Consider the following 22991-nt stretch of genomic DNA (forward strand, 5'->3'; position numbering starts at 1 on the left):
TGATCAACGGTTAAGACTGTTCCAGTTAAACCGAAATAGTGCCGTTTAAAATGTAATACATGGGTCATTCCTGGGATTCGGTAATATTTCAACTTGGACTTTTTTAATTTTTGAACTACATATGATTACATTTCTAAATACCCCACATTATTAGGTACATATCAAACCTTCAAAAAATCATATTATCCCATCTCAGGCATTAAAGACTTTTTATTATTTTCAGTTTTTTTCAGATTTGTACACCTTTTATTCTCAGCCCCGTAACGGACAAAATTGAATTAGTTTAAACAGGATTTTACACAAAACTTGTTATAAAACAAACATCTACCTACTGCTCATGTGTCCCTCATACCAATTCAATGACTTCAAATGTAACATTTATGATAATTTTCACATTTGTATGTGATGGAATTTACAAATATCCAAATTGTTTGTCCGTGGTCTCTTTATTTTAGTAAGAAAAAAAATAATTTAGATGTTTCACTAAAACCACAATTTTACTTTGTTAGCCCTTAACATGTCGGGTGGTAATCAGCAAGAAATGCTTTAATTTTTAATTGTCTTCCTTATTTTATTTTCCAAAAATATTAATGTGACAGGGTTGAGAATACTGTGATGGGGTTGAATACTGTAACAGGGTTGAAAGGACACATTGGCCTACTTTTAATTTGTATTTGTTTAATACGAAAATTCCTCTTTGAGACTCAAACAAAACACTATTTTATTTTAGGCAACCATGTAATAAAGACATAGTCATATTTAATTTTTTCGTTTTTACTTTATTATCTGAACTGCAGTGAGAATTTAAACAAAGAAAACTACTGCAGACAGTACGGTCGTTAGTAACTTTTCAATATTTTTGGTAAGAAAAAACAAAAATAGATTACCAAACAGAACCTTTTATAAAATGGGCACAATAGGTAAATTCACTATAGTGTCTAAAACATTCCTCAGTGCTGGAACATAAAACAAAACTGCAGCAGATAAAAGTTCATAATAACATAAGTAAAGAAAATGACATGTTAACACAAAAACTCAACATAAACAGGATTTTAAAATAGTTATTTTATGAACATTTGCATAAAATACCTGAACAAATGTAAAGAAACAAAAGGTCTAATCCATATTTATTCATAGAGGCACCACAGTGCTGAGCTACCGAGTGTGTGTGTGTGTGTTTGTTTTTGTGTGTGTGTGTGTGTGTGTGTGTGTGTGTGTGTGTGTGTGTGTGTGTGTTTGTTTTGTGTGTGTGTGTGTGTGTGTGTGTGTGTGTGTGTGTGTGTGTGTGTGTGTGTGTGGCTGAGGCACTTTATTCAGGCTTTTATCTTGAGAGTCTGGCTCTACATGGCGAGATGTCACATGTTGTGGAGCTGGAATCATCTCAATGACTTCATCAAATTGGTACCAGTGGATGTCATCACGAGAAGGCCAAAAAAATCTGTTTGGTCCAACACGATGCATACACTTGACTTGAACACTTGTTTCGTCTGTGTCAAGGACAATGCCTGGGTACAGGTCATCATCATATTTCAGTATGCAACACTGTCCAACATCTGGATGTACCAATTTCTCCACTTCCATGGGTTGTGGATTTTCCTGATTGTCTGCTGGCTGTGCAGGCATTGGTATGTTCTGACCAAAACTGAAGTGCTGTGTGTTAAAGCATGTACAGTTTAGGTCTTTCTTTGTTGAACAAAAGCAGCTGACATCACGACATATCAGCTCACCTGGAGCAAGGGTGACGACCTGGTGTATTCTCATTGAAGAGGGCACTGCTTTTATAGGACTCTGCATCATTTCTACAGCACGGTCAACATCAGTGCTTTCCACAAAAAACAGTTCCACTGATGTATTCGTTTGTCTGAGGACTTCATACAGTTGCTGTGCATCTTGGATGTCATGGCCCTTAGCCACCAACCTGTCTGCAGCTCTCTTTAATGCTCCTCCTACACCATCGGGGGCCCCTTTCCCATGACTTGATTCAAAATAGTTCCATGTGCCAGCAAGTAGTTTATTTAAATTTTACGATTTTATAAATTATTAGCTATTCATCAACTCGAACCCCCTGCAGTTCCTTCACATACCCCATGGGTTTAAAAACCACAGTTTGGGGAACCGTGCATTTTACAATTACACATGCTCTAAACTAATTTTCTACTCTCAACTTATGATTCTTCTGCCTGTTGCACTTCACCTTGACAGTGGCTGTCGTGGCAGCTCTGGCATATGTTCAGGACTTTGTGGTGGAGTGCTTATGTTTCTTAATGCTTCTCTTCTTTCCTTGCTTCTTGTGTATGCTGCTCTCCATTTTTTACGCCTCTGACGCTGTGCTCTCTCACTTAGGTCACTAATTGTTTTTTTCTTTCCTGCCTCAACATTCCTTCTCCATCTCTGCTTCTCTCTCTCAAGGTACTGTGCCCTTTTTTCTGGGTCAGCATCTCTGCGTGCACGAAACTGCCTTTGCCTCTCTGCTGTTGGTGTGGGTGCCATTTCTGACTAGGATGCCTGTTGAAGTTTAAGTGGAAATTTTACATCAAATATTTTATCTATAACAAAAATATGAGTTAAAATATGAGTTGGTAATAATATATTTACTGAAATTAAACTTTTAAATTGAAATCATTGATTAAATTAAGTGAATAACTCAACCCTGTCTCAAAGTTTACAACCCCGAAACAATGACATATGTGACGGGGTTGAGTGTGATGGGGTTGAGTTTTTTTGCTCAAAATGGCCACTGCTCTTAATGTGGTGTAGAAAAGTGGGCCACATGGCAGCCAATGAAATAAGTATATTTTAGATTTTTATGGATTAAAATAAAATTTTGAAAAGTCATCATTTTCCATCTTAATTGTATGTGATGGGGTTGAGTTGTTAAGCCTGACAGTACCCTCCCTGACTATAATACACCTCAAAAAATTAATAAAAAGTGTGATATCACTCACCTTCTTCTGCACCATGCTGTTGAAGAGAGCTGAATGATGCAACTTCCTGTGAATGATGTCACATATGGGTGGAGTCTAAATTATTATGGGCGGAGAATGGTTGGCGTGACGGGGTTGAGTTCAGACTGAGGGACGTAACTTTATAAGTTGTTTTTTATCAAATATTTTGCATTTTTTTTATTATTTTTCTTTTCAAAAGCAAAGAACACACATAAATACTTGCATTATTGCCAAAAATTATAGACACTGTGCACATTTTATTAATTATTTTCAAAGTACAAATTCAGCGAAGAACCTCAGGGACATGACAAAATGCTTGCTGTAAGACAGAAATAAAAAAAATTTTAATGATAAAAATTATTTAAAGGCAATAATTATTTGTATTCATTATAAAGGAGATACCAAAGTATTGTGAAAAGCTTTTAACATTTAATTTTGGTGAACCACCACTTTCAAAAATCTAGGGGACTGAAATATTACCGAATCCCAGGAATGACCCACATACATTCTCAACATTCCACTTTGGTGAATTAGCACAGTCTTATGAGTCTTTTTCACACGTCAAGGGGTCGCCAATTGAAATTTAACAGCACAGAATTAGATCATTTAATGTTTCAGTCACAGTGTTCTTGCCCTTGACAGCTACTACAACTTCACACACCGCGTAGTGATCCGTTTAAACGTGAAAGCGTTGAACAATCTTACGCAACGCTCACGCCCCATGTAGCGCTCGCCATTGGTCAGTCTTTGGAGAGCAGGGCGTGTCTTGATTATTTTTAGAACTCCTATTGGACGAGTCTTGTTGGGGGTGTGGTTAAGGATTTCATTCACAAATCTCTCAGGCTTCTGTTCCAGTCCATGTGCACGTTTCTCTTAAAGGGGTCAGAACCCGTTCACATGTCTTCTAGAAGCATCAGGACCGACGAACTGCGACATGATTCAAGCTCAGTGCTCACGTTTTATCAGATGTACTAGATAGACAGATAGATAGACAGACAGACAGACTTTTTTTGGTGGCATGTTATAGACATTGTAATGGCCCATTCCTTATTACATATAATATGTATCTTTACCTAATGTGAAATTAATTTGTGGAGCTGGTCTATTTTTTGAGTTTGTAGTCATAAGTAATTATAATATTAGAATATTATATATTATAGCACTTTTTCATTGACTGAATTTATAAACAAATTGCAGATCTTATAACAGCTCTATTATGTGAACTGTTCAGGTGAGAAAAGAGACAGACAGGCCTATTTATGTCAGGTGACTGTTTCTGACACAAAGCAGGGTCTGTGGATCAAACGACTAGTATGCAGCCTATCAAATATACTCTTACAACGTGATTACGAGAATGATATTTTATGATTGTCTTGCGTAATGATCTCCTCTCTCCCTAAACGCGCCTCACACACACACAGTACGCACTTTTCGATTGGCGTGTGTTTACACTTCTGCCAACACACATACTACACAAGTGGGCAGAGCTACGAAACACTGGCCGACGAATCGCACAAGAGCGGAGTAATTACTGGCTAGATCGTCACCCAATGGGATTGTTACTATCTGACGGCAGCGGCCAATGAGAGGCTGTGCGTGGATGGCACTCAGCTGGGCACGTGCAGAGAGTCTTTTATATATGGATACAAACCTCCGCGGGTCTAGCATAGGAGAGAACGTGACGGTCAACTTTGATCACGTGAGTCTTCTAAGCCAATCATAGAATGGCACTGACGTCAATGAACCGCGTTAAAGCGTGTTACGACAGTAAATCACCGTTTGCGGATACCATTCAAATGAACGCAGAGCCGTAAACTGAAACCAACCTGTCGCAAAACGGTCCGCGACTTCTCTCATAAAATACAAATTCCATTATAGTAAACTCCACGCAGAAATCTTAATAAACAGCTTTTGTTCGGAAACAACTCATCACTTAACAAATTGGCTACCTGTTTACAAATATTCCACATATTTTATATTTAAAATAATTTTGAAGTGAATAATTTTAAATGTAAAATATGTGGAATATTTGTAAACAGGCAGCCAATTCGTTAAGTGATGAGTTGTTTCCGAACAAAAGCAGTTTATTAAGATTTCTGAAGCCTCTCCTCCATTGACATCCATTCAAAAATAATGGCCTCTAGTCTGACCAGTGTACAGGCGCGTTACGCTTTGTTTTGCTAACGTTGAAGGTTCCCCCTGGACGAGGGGCTCTGGCACGTGTGTCCATGCACATGTTGACGCTGGTGAAAGGGAGGAGAGAAAGGGAGTGAAGCCAGAGAGGAAAGCTCATCAGCGGTTAGATTTGTCAGTACCATTTGGAAGGGTTTGCGTTGTTTTAACAGGCGCCCTGCTGAAGGTGAGATACATTTTTGAAATATTTTTTTATCTGTTTGCATGCTATTACACAGCATATATAGTGAACATCCGTATATATACGTTAATGTTTTCACGCTGCTCATGTTGTATTGTAATGGGGATATTTGATAAAGTGTGTATGCAGATCGTATATCTGTCATTGTCCTGTAGTATAACTTGCATATGTGAGTGTAATTTGTGTCTCGTTCAAAATTTTGTTACTGTTTTAAGTGCAATTTAACTGTTGCAATTAATCTGGATATTGTGTTTATAAACACACGCGCGTATCCTTTTTTATGTATTTGATCAATCATTTCTAAGGACAGACTTCCTTAAATATATTATATACTTATAATTTTTCTTGATATCAGAATAGTCAGAAACAAACAAACAAACAAACAAACACACACACTATATATATATATATATATATATATATATATATATATATATATATATATATATATATATATATACACATATACATATATACATATACATAATAAACCACCGCCACCTTAAATCTAATCACCTCTTAAATGAGAGCTTTCCTGAACCCCAGACACAGTGAATATGAAATATTGAGAATCTAGTTATTGAGATTATAACATTTAAAATGATTTAGATTTATGCTGAAGTGCAGCAAAATGCAGAGGAATTTGGTGATGAAGAACTGAACTACTGTAATAAATTCCTGTGTGATTCTTGTTATTGGTTCTTGTGAGAACACATTCTTTATAATAATAATAACAGCAAAAAAAATGTGTGTGTGTGTGTGTGTATATATACGAGAGAGAGAGAGAGAGAGAGAGAGAGAGATCTATTTTTGTTATATATATTTTCTTGGGATTTATCAAGATTTCAATTGTTTCTATTTAGAGATTCTGTTGATATTTTTTCTACCTTTTAATATTATCTTTATTTTATTCTAAGTATTTTTAGATTGAATGACTATGTTTAAATTTGAATGCATGTATTATTACTATGTATTTTTGCTATGACAATATAAAGATTCTTTCCCACAAACACACATCTCAAAGGTGAGCACTAAAATCATGACCCTTACTTGACCATTTTCTTTTCTGCCGAGTGTCTGAGCAGCACAGACAGGGAGAGTCAGTTAGATGCAGAAGAAGGCTGAAAGACATGATGGGTGGACAGATACACTCACTGAAGTCTCCGAGAGAGAGAGATGTTTATTTTAACTAGGGGTTTGCAATGAATAGAGCAACCCTTGTTAAAAAAAGAGTGAGATCAATGTAAAAATGGTTGTGAGAGTGGTAAGAGACATGAGCAAGGCAATGAAAGTGTGTGTGTGTGTTTGTGCCTTTGGGTGTGTGTGTGTGTGTGTGTGTGTGTACAAGAGGGAGATGAGGAGAGTAAAAAGGAAGAAATAGAGAGAGAGACCCTTGCTGCCAAAGCATCCCGCAGCACCCCTCCCCCCACTTTCCTGCACTAGACGACATGCACTTATACACTTACACAGACGTGCACATTCTTCGTTTCTCTCTGATCTCATTGGGGTCTATATGTTCTCTGATATTGTCTGTGTTCACATTTTTGCTCTTATTTATTTCAGAATGTAAAGTGGATTTCAAAAGTGTGAGACTATTAGTAAAAATGGCATTTTTCTAATTTAAAATGCTCCCGCCCTCCGTTTTTGGGGTGAACATCCACTACACGGACGCCTTTAATGGTTGCACACTGTCAAAATGTCAACAACTGCGTCTCCCGCTGATGTTTAAACATGCTCCTCCCGCTGGGCTCTCTGGGAGTTGTAGTCCCCTGGGCTTCAGCCCATATAAGCCTGCGCATTAATGCGCCCCTTGCATCCCAGATGTGTATGACTTTCTTTCTTCAGCAGAACACAAATGAAGATTTTTAGAAGAATATTTCAGCTGTGTAGGACCATGCAATGCAAGTGAATGGTGACCAGAATGTAGAAGGTCCAAAATACACATAAAGGCTGCATAAAAGTAATGCATAAGACTCCAGTGGTTAAATCCATGTATTCAGAAGTTAAATGATAGGTGTAGGTTGAGAAACAGATTAATATTTAAGTCCTGTTTTACTATAAATCGACACTTTCACTTCCGCATTCTTTTTTGTTTTTTTGGCGATTCACATTATTTGTGCATATCACCACCTCCTGGTCGGGGCTGGTCAATTGTAGAGATTTATAGTAAAAAAAAAAAAATGGTTTCGTTTGACTCACATTTTCACTTTTTGTCACAATTATGACATTGCCTTTGCAATACTCCACTTTCATTGATCATACTTCTTCTCACACCATCCTTATTTTGTCTTTCAGCTGTTCTTTTTCCTGTAGTCATGCAGTCCACAGGAAGTACTTTCTCTCAGCCCTCACAGGATTCCCTGAGCTCCAGAGACAGTTTCCTGTTCAGTGACAATGATCCGGATGTCTTCCTGTTTGAAGACAGGGACCCGCCACGTGGATCCCACTCAGCTCAGTCCAGTCGCTCTAGAGAAAGTGTTTATAATGTGGACGGAGAGCTGGAGCGTCCTGGATCTCAGTGGGCATGTGATGGGTTCAGTGAATCTCGTGACGCTGAGAGGTCGGAAGACAATGTTCTAGCTAGATCATCATTCCTGTCCCTCTCCTCCTCGTCTTCATCTGGACTGGGTTGGAGCAGCTCTGAGAGCGAGCAAGGGAAAGATGGAGGAGGATCTGAAGGAGACCTGGTGTTTGCTCGTAAGGTGAGAATTTCTCCTTCAGTGCAACTTCAAATACTCTCACATTAGCAACTGTTCCCATGTGCCATATAATCGAACAAGCTTGGCTCTTTTCTCATGCAAGTTCAAGGAAGTCCTGTGTGATTGGAGAGTTTTAAGCAGAATTTTACATGGGTAACTGTACAAAAAAGAATCAAAATATGTATAATTTATAAAAAAATAAATAAAAAAATTATAAAAAAAAAAATTATATATATATATATGGGAACTTATATAATGAAACAATATGATTGGCTTACACTGTAAAAGAGTGCCTGTGAAATAAAATGACTAATATGCCATTAAAGCACCTTAGCAAACACACACACACACACACACACACACACACACACACACACACACACACACACACACAGTCTGGTTCCGGAAGGAAAAGTCCCATGAATTTATTTTCATAAGGGAATTTATTATTAACAATAAATTATGCGTTAAGATTCATCTCGATGTCAGTTGTTGTAGTTCATGGCTTTCAACTCTTTTATGAAGAATTTTATTAATTACCTAAGGAAAAACATTTATGGGAGAATACTTCTGGAACCAAGATGGCTGAAAAAGTTGGCGGGCACCGTTGCGCTCTGTATGCATTCCAATTTAACCACATTTTTCACCAAAAAAAAATAAAAACTCACTGTTCATGTAAATCTTCTATTCATTCCTACGGGACGCTCTGCAAAGCTTTTCTTAGCAAGCAACAGTAACCATGAAGGTGCGCTTAGCAAAAAGTCAGTTGTTGAAAGACTTAATTGAATATCACATTGACATTGGCTTTCTATCTCTCAGTGTACAGAGCTCCAGGGGTTTGTCAGGCCTCTGCTAGAGCTTCTTAATGGACTGAAGAAAGGACGATTTGACAAAGGTGAGACCAAAGCAGATTGTCTGTGTGTGTTCAACCTGAAACACCACTGTTTAATGTGAAGTTACACAACAACTGTAATGAGCCTGTAATTGGCTGCACAGTCTTTAGCAACTTCTTTTTATTTGTGAGGTTATTTACAGTATTTTCCCACTCTTTTCATCCATCTCTTCCACTCTACTTACTTGTAAATCTGTATTTTCCTCTTATGCAACTCAGACTAGTTGAAGCCCAATGCATTCTTTATTAATGCATTAAACCAATTTATTACATAAATGACAAACAACAGACTGTGCAGGAAGTGGTTTAATCTAAACTCAGATCTGACACTATTTGATGAATGCAAAGCGTCTCTTAAAGAGCTGAGATTTTATCAGTGCATTTACTGCATTTGATTGACAGGTCTGAGCAGTTTTCAGCAGAGTGTTGCAATGGACAGAATTCAGAGGATTGTGGGAGTCCTGCAGAAACCACATATTGGGTAAGAGGAAGTGAACATCAGTAAGAACTGTCTAAGATGTTATTCATATCATTTGGAGATCGAGCTAAACAGTTGAATTATAGTATGTTAGTGTTCTGTAAGGTACTTTATAATGTCATCTTTTTGTTCGCAAAGTGTTTGTGACATGGGTGAAATCAACATGTCCAGGTCACATTTCACTCCAAAATCTACAGAAATAAAATTAGAAATTTGATTTTCCACAAAGAAAATGAAGCCTATCAACATTTTTTGGTGTAATATTATATAATAATATTATTTAGATGATAATAAAGCACATTTATCCCCCAATTCTTGTTAATATAGTGCATTATTTGCATTACTGTAATTACCTACTAGTAGTGTAAAAAACAACTATGCATTATTTAAATTGTAAAGTATTTCTAAATAATGGATTTCTTGTACTGCCTTTAATTAATGTTGATTTAAAATAAAAGCTAAAAAGAAAACTTTACTGTAAAGAGATTTTAGCTCTGTAGGACCATACACTGCAAGTGAATGGTGACCAGACCTTTTGTAGTTTCAAAAAGCACATTTAATGAAACAAAACTAATCCATAGTTATTAATCCATTATATTATATATTTTCTGAAGAAATAGATTTAACCATTGAAGTCATATGGATTAGTTCTGTTTCATTAATGTGCTTTTTGAAGCTACAAATGTGGTCACCATTAGCTTACATTGTATGGCCCTACAGAGCTCAAATATTCTTCTAAAAATCTTCATTTGTGTTCTGCTGAAGAAAGTAAGTCTTACACATCTGGGATGCATGAGGGAGTAAATGATGAGAGAATTTTCATTTTTGGGTAAACTATTCCTTTAATAATTACTGGAAAAGAAATTTAAGAATCATTGTTTTCAACAAATATTTCATTTGTATACTGTTATTTTACAAGTTTAAAGCTGAGAGACTTCTCTATTTGTGACCTGTAATATGGAGAAACCATCAGGCCTTCTGCTGTGTTGATGATCTCTCTCATGATTCCATCGCTAACCTCCTAATTGCACATTGTTATAAGAGACAGAATTATCCTCACACCTCACACACAGTCCAATCAGACAAGAGAGAGGGCGAAAAATCAGAACACAAGGTCATCCAAAAGTTGGGCCTGATTTGGGTGCATGTTGCTCTCATTTTGAATTTTCTAACCTAAATAATAGAAATAGCTTTTGAAGTCTGTATTTATTTGTTTAATAAAGTCACACAGAAAAGGGCTGTACAAGTTTATTACATTACTTTCATTATGACTTAGTTTTATGTGTCTTAAGGGTAATTTTGATGGTGTTATTTTTAACTGCAATCCAATGGGAGAAGCAGGACCTCTGAATTAATGGACGCTGAAATGATAATTATAGTATTCATATCAGCATTATGGTTTAAATGAGCCTTCATGTTTTTTTTTTTTTACAAAGAAGTAAGCCAGACATACAGTGACCCTTAAAAGTATTTGGACATCTAAGTCACATTTAAAATGTAAACATTTAAAAAATATACACATTTCTGTGTATGTATTTATTTATTTCAGTCTGTATATACAGTAAATGAATCTGTGTTATTCTGCTTATTTGTCTTTTTCCCTTGTTCTCTTCAGGGAAAAGTACTTGCCTACTTTGCTGCAGATAGAGGTGATGTTGAAGCTTTGGTTCCCTCAAGTGATTCCTCAAGCTTCTGTGATGCCTAACCCTGCTGACCTTTCATCTCAAAACATTTCCAGCCATGGCAACAGCAAGATCACTCCCCCCCACAAGCACAAAGACCAACTACACATTCCAGTCAAGGTTAGTATAGACCAGCGGCATAGGAATGATCTCAAAAGTGGGGTTGACACATTACATACGCCTGGCTCATGAATATTAATTAGGTGGGGCAGCATTTGCTCTGTAGTCCTAACTGATTTGCTGAAAGGCAGGAAAGTAAATACTAGCGATAATAGGATTACTGCTTGTTCACTCATTCATTAGGTGGAGGTTCCTGCTCTATCCTAAATGAATAGATCACACATAAATTTAAATTCTCTCATCATTTACCTTCATGCCATCAATGATGTGCATGATTTTCTTTCTTCTGCACAACACAAATTATTATTAGAAGAATATTTCAGCTCTTACAGTGAAAGAGAGTGGATGCCAAACTTTTGACGCTCCATAAAGTACATAAAGGCATCACAAATGCGATCCATACAACGGTGATATGATAGGTGTGGGTGAGAAACATTTTGCTTGAAATTCTACACCCTGCCCAGTAGGGGGCAATATGCATGAAGAATGTGAATCACCAAAACACAACAAGAAGAATCGAAAATGATGTGTTTCACCCACACCAGTCAATTAGCTTCTTAAGACATTGAATTAACCACTGGAGTCTTCAAAATTTTGGCACCCATTCACTTAAGTGTATGGACCTACAGAGCTGAAATATTCTTCTAAAAATATTAATTTGTGTTTGCATATGAAATAAAGTCATACACATCTAGGATGGCATAAGTGTGATTAAATGATGAAAGAATTTTCATTTTTGGGTGAACAATTCCTTTATAGACCCCATAAAATCATTTTGAAAATGGTGTGCCTTTTAATCCATGTGTTAGGTCATCTATGAGCTTTTGAATTCTTAAATATTGACAAATTCGCTTTTAATAAAACATTCAAATTAACAGTCTTTCATTTCTGGGAAAACAGACCAAAAATATTGATGACTCAGCCTGCATTAGACAGATTATTTTCCAAGATGCTTTCTAGAAAGATAATGTCTTTCCCCCTTCCATCAGCAGCTGACTAGCAAGTAGGAAATCATAGCTAATTGATATGACATAAATAAAGACTGTTGGCGATGTAAAAAATTTCCTACCAAAACGTCATGTCAAGCATGGCAACATGGGAAAGGAACTGCATATGTCCCAGACTGACCTCACTGTGAAATCAGAAACGGTTGGTTAAAATCGGTCCGTGCTTGCTGAAATGCTAAACACTGCTCCTAGTGACCAAAGTTATAAGTGTTGTTGGGCATACTGGCACTTGTGAGCTCCATTTTGTAGGTGAAATGTCCACTGAGGGGCACCAAAAGCGAGTTGTAAAGTGATTAATTTCTGCTGTACAGGTTGTAAAACAGTGTAGAGGAATGCCAATTTTATAAATTGTACCCTCAAACCCCAAACCTAACCATGAGTGGAGTAAAAATGTAATGTTAGAGGGAAAAATGCAACCTTCGAACCACGCTCATCACTGATTATGCGAACACGATTACTTCTGGTTTCAACATGGTATCCGAACACGGGACTCCCACGCAGCTGACTATAGCTGAGATACTGCTTGTCGGTGAGTCGGTATGATGTGTCCGATTCTAGGTGACCACAAGTATAGGAAACAACATGTTGCATGTCCAGCGAGTCTTTAATGTTGTTGCGGTTTTACATAGCTGGCTACCATTTTTTCTTTGCATTGCAGCAAGCAAATTGAAGCTCTTAGGATATATGATTATTGCCCCAAATTTTAGGTATAAAATGTCTTAATCTCTCTCGTTCTTTCTTTGCTTTTGCAGAAGCGAAGGCTGAGCTGGTCGGACACAGACTCTCACTCCTCCTCACCTCCCGTGGTGTGCAAGCGGTCCAAAATCAAAGGCTGTGGGGAGCAACATCAGTGGCCATATGTTGATGCAGGGGAGGGTTCTTCAGGGGCCCCTCCCCATTCCTCTCACACAAACCAATCAGAAAAGAGAGTAGGTGAAACCTCAGAGCACAAGGTCAGCCGGTGTTCAGGTCCAAGCCTGACATGGGTGCATGTCACTCCTATCTTCTCCCCGCCTAAGTCCAGTCCCTCTCAAAAAGGCGAAGCGGCCAAAGAGAGAGGGAGCGGCTATGTCCTCCTTCCAGTGTCCACTGTCACCAGCAGGAGCAGCCCAGCCACACAGGACAGCTCCATCTCCTCCACCACACCTTTTTCAGAGTCAAATGGATGCCAATGCCAGCCTGTCACCTTGGGGAATGCAAGTCCGTTACAGGGGCATGCCCTGACCCCACCAATCACTATGAAGCCTTCAAGCCTGGGACAGCAGCAAAGCCCTTTACAAACCTGATGCAGAAAACTAAGCACAACCAGCAGAGTCTTCTCTGTGTCAGAGAAAATGCAAAGAAGAGAGAATGATTGAAGTGTTGAGATGTTTGAAGTTTTTGTCTATTACAATGATCGCAACCGTATTTCTAAAGAATCTTGGAAAAGTTTAAACTCAACATGTAAGACTTGAATTTTCCAATCGATTGGACTACAAATGAGAGTACCTAAATTCAAGGTGAAGTGTGTAATATCTGTGCCATTGCAGCAGTTGACTCTCTGCCATTGGTCTGACAAACATATAGTCCTGCCCCAAACTCACGTCATTGATTGAGTCAGTTTTGCTGTGTCAGGCTGGTCTGGATGCTCAAATAAACACCAATGTTTAAATAGTGTCACAGAGCCACAGTGTTCACACTTTTTGTGGAAATTAGACTACGAATGGCTTACTTATAGTTGTCTCTGCTCAAGAAGCTGGGTCAGGAGAAAGTATTTTAACACCCCAATACATTTCACACTTCACCTTGAAGGAAATATGATATCAGTGAATTTGGAGTGTCTGCAAGGGTGTGTAGTTAAATCTGAAAGAGAAGAGTCATTGACTTTGCTTAGATCCCAAAATAAGGTCAAATTAAGACAAGGCAATAATTGTAATTATATGTCAACACAATCTGATGGTAGGATCTATACTTTATATCATTGAAGAGATGGCAGATAAAAAAGGGCGTGTTGTCGCCATGACTGTGTTGTCTCTAAAACTGCTACTCAGAATGTTGGGAATTAAATTAGGTTGTCATTAAAACAACACAGTTTTGGCATGAAAGGCCCATTTTGTAGCTTTGAGGAAAAAATGTAGCAACAACATAAGTGACTTTTTAATATCTGATCCCATTTATCAGTGGCTCGTAACAGGATTACCATTTTTTACTGCATTTTATAAAGGCGAAAAATCGATTTTTCTTACCCAAGTGGAATTTTTGGTGCTTTCAGTGGTGGGATTTCAGATGTAAATTAAATAAGTTTATTTATTTGCTGTAGATTCTGTGTGAAAACAACTTGAAGTGGACGAATTACCCACCAAAACTGCATAAAGTATGTTAGCATGGCTGAATTACGTAATAAATTCATATATGGCTGTGGTGGCATATTACGTAATTCTCAACCTGATGCAATGAAAGAAAATGATGTACTAGCTGGGTTGGGAGAGAAGAGAAAATGTACAGAGTCTGAGTCAGCTTCATTGAAGTTATATTATTTACGTATGTGTACAGTGTTGGTTGTCTACTGAAAAGACTACATAGACTGCAAGCAGGCTGAATGGAAAAACCTCTGCTTTCATAAATGCTGCTCCTTTGAAATTTTGTGGGAAAAGGAGATAAATTGAAAGAGTTCGTTAACCAAAAAATAACAAGGTGTCATTATTTACTCGCTATCATATTTCATATTTTATCTCTCCCATGAAACACAAAAGGTTAATTTTTACAGACATTTTAAGGGTTTATTTACCATCATTTTAGTGAACAGTGACTCTGGTCTGTCAAGCTTAAAAATGAGGGGGGAAAACACATTGAAACCATTGTAAAAGTAATTGTGATAAAATGTGCTATATTCCAAGTCTCCTGATACAATGTTAGGGTCTGGCAGTCTCAGTCACCATTCAAAATCAATGAATGGTGACTGAGGCTGAGATTCTGCCTAACATTTCCTTTTGCGGTCCATGGAAGAAAAAGTCATACGGTTTATTTGAACAACGTGTGAATGAGTAAATAATGAAAGAATTCAAATTTTTGGGTGAACTATTGCTTCAACTGCATATATGGGGCTGTGATGTTAGACATCCATTTGAACAAGGCTCAAAGTCACCGTGATAAAACATTTCTAAGATGCCAATCCGAGGAACTTTTATTTATTCTTTTGTTGTTGTTGTTTTTATTTATATTTGTCTATGTATTTATTCAAAGGGCAGCTGAGTTCATTGGAGATTGGTCTGCAGTGGACTCTTTTTGTCATGGACTGGAGTTGCTGTGTTTGAGGTTTTTTTATATTTATATTATAGAATAAGTGGGGAAGAATTTAAGGAAATTTCAGATTGGGAAACCTGTGCCTTTTTAACAAAAGGATGTGTATAAAAACGCATACTTGTTGATTGTGTATTTTTATCAAATGGTACAGAAAGCAAATGTTCAACTTTTTGTAATGCATACATATTAATCATGAGAATACTGCATTTGAATACACAGTGATCAATAACAACACAGTGACCCACATTAGTGTAGCCAATCATACATAAAAGTCAATTGGTAGTCATAGCAACATTCAAAATTATGATGTTGTTTCTGGCTTATCTCTGCAGGCAGTTGTGATGCACCCAGGATCCACTAAAGTTGGTTGTTGGTTAAAATATTTTTTGAATCAATATTTTTTCAGAGCTTAAAGGGATATTGCACCCAAAAATGAAAATTCTCTCATAATTTACTCACCCTCATGCCATCCCAGATGTTGGATGACCTACAAGGCTGAGATATTCTTCTCAATATTTATTTTTGTGTTCTGCAGAAGAAAGAAAGCCATACACACCTGGGATAGCATTAGGGTGAGTAAATGATGAGGGAATTTTCATTTTTGTGTGAGCTATCCGTTTAAAGAATCATGATGTTGGAAAACTTATGCAACAATTGATTTTTTTATATTTATTTAAAAAATGTAACGAGACAAAAAATGCACCAACTTCCCATGCAGATAGATTGCTGATTTTTAAAGAGATTTTAATTGCCTAGAGTCCAGTTACTTGCCCCAAGCAATAGAAGTTCTTGCCATGCTAAAAAGCAGAGCTGAACATTTTGATACGGTCTTGCATCATGTGTTATTATGTCTTTATTAAGTGTAATTGACTTTTTTACGCTATGATTTTTAGAAATCTGTTGCACTTATATTTGTTTTAAAATGTCATGTTTTATACTTTATACAGTTGTCAAGAGGGATGATCATAAAGGATGTATCTTGGTTGTCAAAATGTCTTTTTTATATTCCGTAACTGTAATCTCACTCTCTATCCTTCTTTCCAGTCACTCTGTCTGTTGCTGTTCTTTACCCTTTCTTTACCTCCCTCTTTTTTCTTTGCAGTTTTACTGTTCTTCATGCTTTTTTCTTTTTAATAAACAACACATATTGGAGGAAGCATTAGACTGTGTTTTTAGTGGGGTGTATGTGTCGTCTTGCTATTCTTTTTTCAATGAGGTACATTTACTTGGTCAGTGTGTAAGGTTTGGTAATGCTTGTGTATCTGAGGCAAGGTCTGTACTTAGGCATAGCTCTATACTGAAGCAGCGCTCTGTGCTGATGCAGTGCTCTAGTGAGGTAGCGCTCTATACTGAGGCAGCGCTCTAGTAAGGCAGCACTCTGTGCTGATGCAGTGCTCTACAGTATACTGAGGCAGAGCTCTATACTGAGGTAGCGTTATAGTTAGGCAGCGCTCTATACTGTTGCAGAGCTCTAGTGAGTCAGAGCTCTATGCTGAGGCAGTGCTCTAGTGAGTCATCACTTTAGTGATCTCTTTACAGAGACATTCCTCTACTGAGGCATAGCTCTATACTTATGTAGTCAAGTAGAGAAATTTCATGTAATTCAACTCTAGTCATATATTGGATGTGGCCCCTTTAAGACCGGAGTTTTGCTTGACACCCGCTTTCTTGCACACTCTAGTGTTGGAGAGGTTTGAATATGCATTGTAAAGAGAGCTCCCAGCTTTGTTCATCGGTTGATTATTTTTTGGTTAAATCTCAAATTTTACAAAAAATTCTCATATATTGCATAAAATATGTGTTCAGAAGAGTTGTATGTAAAATTGAGTGTTATGGATCATTTTTGAAGGATGCATATGGACTGCATGAGTGGAGTTTGACCACATTTTGGGGCATGTGGTGGCTCAGCGATTAAGGCTCTGGGTTACTGACGAAAGGTCGGGGGTTCAAGCCCCAGCACAGCCAAGATACCACTGTTGGGCCCTTGAGCAAGGCCCTTGACCCTATCTGCTCCAGGGGTGCTGTTTCATGGCTGACCCTGCGCTCTGACCCCAGCTTAGTTTGGGATATGCGAAAACAAATACGTTTCATCAGCTCTGTACCTGTACTCTGCACAATGACAATAAAGTTGAATCTTAATCTTAACTGGGTATGTACATTTTGTATTAATCATACCTTATTTTATGAATTATAGCCCATAGTGTTTTCCAAATAAGTGTAACACGTGTTATATGTGAAAATGTGTCTAATGAGAATTCTATTGTTTTAACTGCAATGCATGTCCTGAAAGCCTGGTTAAAAATAAATCAAATGCTGTGAGTGTTTAAGCATGTGTTAAATGCACAAGATGCTTTTTGTGGTTTGAGAAAGTACTTAAATGCATAAAATGCTGTGAATGATATAAGCATGTATTAAGTATGTGTAGAGTCATGTGGGTAGGCTAATGCCCTGTTTGTGATTTCTTTTGACATAAGCTACCGTGTTTCACTGAACCATAATTCATTACCATATTTCATTACTATATATATATTTTTTTTGTATACGGCCCCATTGACATTTTTTTTGTGTGTGTTTGTAACAGACAGCCATCAGAATAAAACCCCAAATTATATTTTTGTATCCTGTGGTTATTATTTTAAACCCACCGGCTACCCTGAGGTAGCACTCTAGTGAGGCAGAGCTCTATAGTGTGTTATCACTCTAATGAGGCATTGCTCTATACCTAGGCATTGCTCTAAAGTTAGTCACTGCTATAGTAAGGCAGAGCTCTATAATGAAACATCACACTACTGAGGAAGAGCTCTATACTGAAACATCATTGTAGTAAGGCAGAGCTCTATGTTTAGACAGTGCCCTAGTGAGGCAGAGCTTTATACTGAGTCAGCGCTAGTTAGGCAGAGCTCTGTATTAGAGTATCTTTCTGGTGAGTCAGAGCTCCATACTGTTGAAGCGTACTAGTGAGTCATAGTTTTATACTTACACAACACTGTACTGAGAGAGAGTTCTAGAGCAGCACAGTTTCACACAGCACTATAGTCTAGAATAGCCTTCAGGGTGATTTAGTCTGGGAATTAAGCAAACTAAGACCATATCTGTCACATGTTACACTTAATATTTTAATTCAACCAAACAATACACAGATGCTTTTCGTTTTGTTTGTTTGTCAAAAGTAGATATCAATTCATTCATAATTTAACTAAAAATCTGGTTCTCTGAATTGAACCACCAGATTCAGTTTTGGTACAAATTTCCCTGTAGCCATGGTAACTGCAGATGAGACAGATTGTTTCCTTTTCTTTAAAGGGGTCATGACATGGTTTTTTTTATTGTATTATTATGTTCCCTTAGGTGCAATTATAGTATTAATATATTTTTTTTAAGAAAAACTTTTAAAATCTAGTGATTTATGACCTTTTCCCACCCTGTTTCTCATCCTCTGATTCAAACAGTCTGTTTTGGGGGCGTTTTCCATTTAAGACTTCAGTGTTAACGCCCACTGTTATGATTGGCTAACGTCAGTGCCTATGTATCAAATATTGACGCTCCCAGCCAGAACAATATGCAAGTAAACTAAGTAAAAACACTGTGATTATTCATAATGAATGAAATTGCGCTTTAAAAAGTAGTTTAAAGTTTAAAATAGATTACTTACAGTTTGCGTCAGTCGTTGTTCCCAGAATAGTCGGCACGGACTTATCTTTGAGCAACAGTTTTCTGGCAAAGCCAGCATCATATTGAGATTTGTTCTCAAAACAGTCATCCTTAAAATGTACAGAACAAACGCTTAAGTTAACACTGCCGTGACTGGGTTGTCCGCAAAAAATAAACTGCATCCATTTTTCCCTGACGTCTGGATCTTTCGGCAGCTTATTCAGAGGTTTTGTTTGACCACAGCCAGGAACAGCACATCTGTGTGGCATCGTAATTTTCCTGTGCACAAGTAGTCTCTGTCAGAGCTCGCTGTCCATCGACTGAACACTTGTGAGGCGCACGGCGATACTGAAATGAGCGTAGTTGTCTTGCGCTTAAAGCGTAGTTATCTTGTGCTGGAGGCGGTCATATGCAAACGCTGGTACGTCACTTCTAACCGACACGTCACTTCTAACCATGAATCCAGAACGAGCTGTATTTTGAGCTTGATTAAATAAATGATTCGTTTAGAATGGGGAGGACGTCTTAAAATATTAAACTTGCAGGACGTTTTAATGATACAAAGACCTCTTATATACCAAAAGATCAAGGCAAATTTGGTTTCTCATGTCATGACCCCTTTAATTAATAATCACATCACTGGTTTGTCCATCATATGACAAATGTCCAGGTGCTTCAGAAGCTGAAACACACACATACACGCACATACACACATACACACACACACACACACACACACACACACACACACACACACACACGTGCACAGGCACGTGCACAGACATTTTGGGGGGCAGGGGCTCAAGTGGAAAAAAGGGCACTTTTAAAAATTATTTATTTAAAAATGTGTCTAATGTATGCAAATTAGCGAATTTTAATTAGTTAACGCCTAATTTGCATATCAATGTGGCGATTGTGATGATGTTATTAGACACAAATTTTACTGTATTCACCCGTAGTGTCTCCATTAAGTACAGTACATTAGCCTGTATGGCCATGATATATTGCTTCATGTTCCTTATGTTCCTTAATTTTAGCTAACTTATGCTAGTAGCTCATGAGTCATGCATGTTAGCAAGACAAAAGTTAACTTTATTTGTCTTTTGGCTAATTGGCTGTAAAGTCGAGTAATGATTTCTATACTGTACAAACTATAGATTCTATCTCCTAACTCTAACCCTCACAAAAACTTTCTGCATTTTTACATCTTCAAAAAATAATTGTTTAGTATGTTTTTTAAGCAATCTGAATACTGGGAACACAACAAATGTCCCCATAAACCACATTTACAGCATAATACCCTTGTAATTACCAGTTTGTAACCTAAAATAAATTCCTCGTAAACCACCCAAACACACACATGCACGCATGCACACATACACTAAACACTCTTTACTATACATGTATTTACTGAAAATCAATACATAAAATATGGTGCACACCTTTTAACATATTATCATTGCATACATATTGCACAATAAACATACAAAAACTATGCATGTTTCCAATCAGCAATAAAGCGTGCATGCACACACACTCTGTTTGACACACACCCTCCCCCCTTGTATCCAAGCAGTTTTAGGCAGAGAGCATCCCACTGTAGCGAGGCAGAGCTTTATACCGAGGCAGCGATCTAGTGAGGCAGAGCTCTATATTGAGGTAGTGCTCTAGTGAGGCAGAGCTATAAAATGAGACATCTCTCAAGTGAGGCAGAGCTCTATTTTGATTTTGTGCTTTTGAGAGGCAGAACTCTATAACGAAACATCATTGTAGTGAGGCAGAGCTCTATGTTTTGACAGCACTCTAGTGAGGCAGAGCTCTATATTGAGGTAGCGCTCTAGTGAGTCAGAGCTATAACCTGAGACATCACTCTAGTGAGGCAGAGCTCTATGTTGATGTTGCGCTATTGAGAGGAAGAGCTCTATACTGAAACGTCATTGTAGTGAGGCAGAGCTATAACTGAGACATCACTCTAGTGAGGCAGAGCTCTATATTGATATTGCTCTATTGAGGAGGAAGAGCTCTATACTGAAACGTCGTTGTAGTAAGGCAGAGCTCTATGTTTATGTTTAGCTCTATGTTTAGACAGTGCCCTAGTGAGTGGGGCAGTGGTGGCTCAGTGGTTGAGGCTTAGGGTTACTGACCAGAAGGTTGGGGGTTCAAGCCCCAGCACCACCAAGATGCCACTGTTGGGACCTTGAGCAAGGCCCTTAACTCCAGGTTGCTCTGGGGGGATTGTCCCTGTAATAAATGCACTGTAAGTCGCCTTGGATAAAAGTGTCTGCCAAATGTAAATGTAGTGAGGCAGAGTTTTATACTGAGGCAGAGCTATAAACTGAGACATCACTCAAGTGAGGCAGAGCTCTATATTGATTTTGTGCTTTTGAGAGGCAGAGCTCTATAACGAAACATCATTGTAGTAAGGCAGAGCTCTATGTTTTCACAGCACTCTAGTGAGGCAGAGCTCTATATTGAGGTAGCGCTCTAGTGAGTCAGAGCTATAAACTGAGACATCACTCTAGTGAGGCAGAGCTCTTGATGTTGCGCAATTGAGAGGCAGAGCTCTATACTGAAGCATCATTGTAGTAAGGCAGAGCTTTATACTGAGACAGCGCTCTAGAGAGGCAGAGCTCTATATTGATGTTGTTCTATTGAGAGGCAGAGCTCTATACTGAAACATCATTGTAGTAAGTCAGAGCTCTAGTGAGGCAGAGCTATAAACTGAGACATCACTCTAGTGAGGCAGAGCTCTATATTGATGTTGCTCTATTGAATGGCAGAGCTCTATACTGAAACATCATTGTAGTAAGGCAGAGCTCTATGTTTAGACAGTGCCCTAGTGAGGCAGAGCTTTATACTGAGACAGCGTTCTAGTGAGGCAGAGCTATAAACGTAGACATCACTCTAGTGAGGCAGAGCTCCATATTGATGTTGCGCTATTGAGAGGAAGAGCGCTATACTGAAACGTTGTTGTAGTGGGTCAGAGCTCTATGTTTAGACAGTGCCCTAGTGAGGCAGAGCTTTATACTGAGACAGCGTTCTAGTGAGGCAGAGCTATAAACTGAGACATCACTCTAGTGAGGCAGATCTCTATATTGATGTTGCGCTATTGAGAGGAAGAGCGCTATACTGAAACATCATTGTAGTTAGGCAGAGCTATAACTGAGACATCACTCTAGTGAGGCAGAGCTCTATATTGATATTGCTCTATTGAGGAGGAAGAGCTCTATACTGAAACATCATTGTAATAAGTCAGAGCTCTAGTGAGGCAGAGCTATAAACTGAGACATCACTCTAGTGAGGCAGAGCTCTATATTGATGTTGCGCTATTGAGAGGCAGAGCTCTATACTAAAACATCCTTGTAGTAAGGCAGAGAGCTATGATTAGACAGTGCCCTAGTGTGGCAGAGCTCTCTATTGAGGTAGTGCTCTAGTGAGGCAGAGCTCTAAATTAAGTTAGTGCTAGTGAGGCAGAGCTCTATACTGAGTCAGTGCTAGTGAGGCAGAGCTCTATACTGAGTCAGTGCTAGTGAGGCAGAGCTCTATACTGAGTCAGTGCTAGTGAGGCAGAGCTCTATACTGAGTCAGTGCTAGTGAGGCAGAGCTCTATATTGGAGTATCGTTCATATTGCTGAAGCATTCTAGTGAGTCAGAGTTTTATACTTACACAACACTGTACTGAGTTCTAGCAATCAGAGTTTCAAACAGCACTATAGTGAGCAGCATATTGAAGCTGTGCTCTAAAAGTCAGTGCTCAAGTGAGGCAGCTGTGGCTCCATAGTGTGTGGAAATGTAAAACATAAAAATTTTGCAGAGAAGGTTCTAGAAGATATTGAGGAAGAGAACAGGGTTTGAGTACTT

General features: G+C 38.1%; 1 protein-coding gene across 1 annotated transcript; it reads left to right on the forward strand.

The window, feature by feature from the left end:
* The first annotated feature begins 5078 nt into the window (after positions 1-5078).
* On the forward strand, positions 5079-18077 carry LOC127657581 (circadian-associated transcriptional repressor-like). The gene is made up of 6 exons (XM_052146442.1): positions 5079-5304; positions 7615-8021; positions 8838-8913; positions 9313-9391; positions 11004-11190; positions 12950-18077. Exons 2-6 carry the CDS (start codon positions 7635-7637, stop codon positions 13481-13483), a joined length of 1263 nt encoding a protein of 420 aa, XP_052002402.1. The 5' UTR covers positions 5079-5304; positions 7615-7634; the 3' UTR covers positions 13484-18077.
* Positions 18078-22991: the final 4914 nt, after the last annotated feature.

The sequence above is a fragment of the Xyrauchen texanus genome, chromosome 17 (assembly GCF_025860055.1).
Source record: "Xyrauchen texanus isolate HMW12.3.18 chromosome 17, RBS_HiC_50CHRs, whole genome shotgun sequence".
Classification (NCBI taxonomy): Eukaryota; Metazoa; Chordata; class Actinopteri; order Cypriniformes; family Catostomidae; genus Xyrauchen; species Xyrauchen texanus.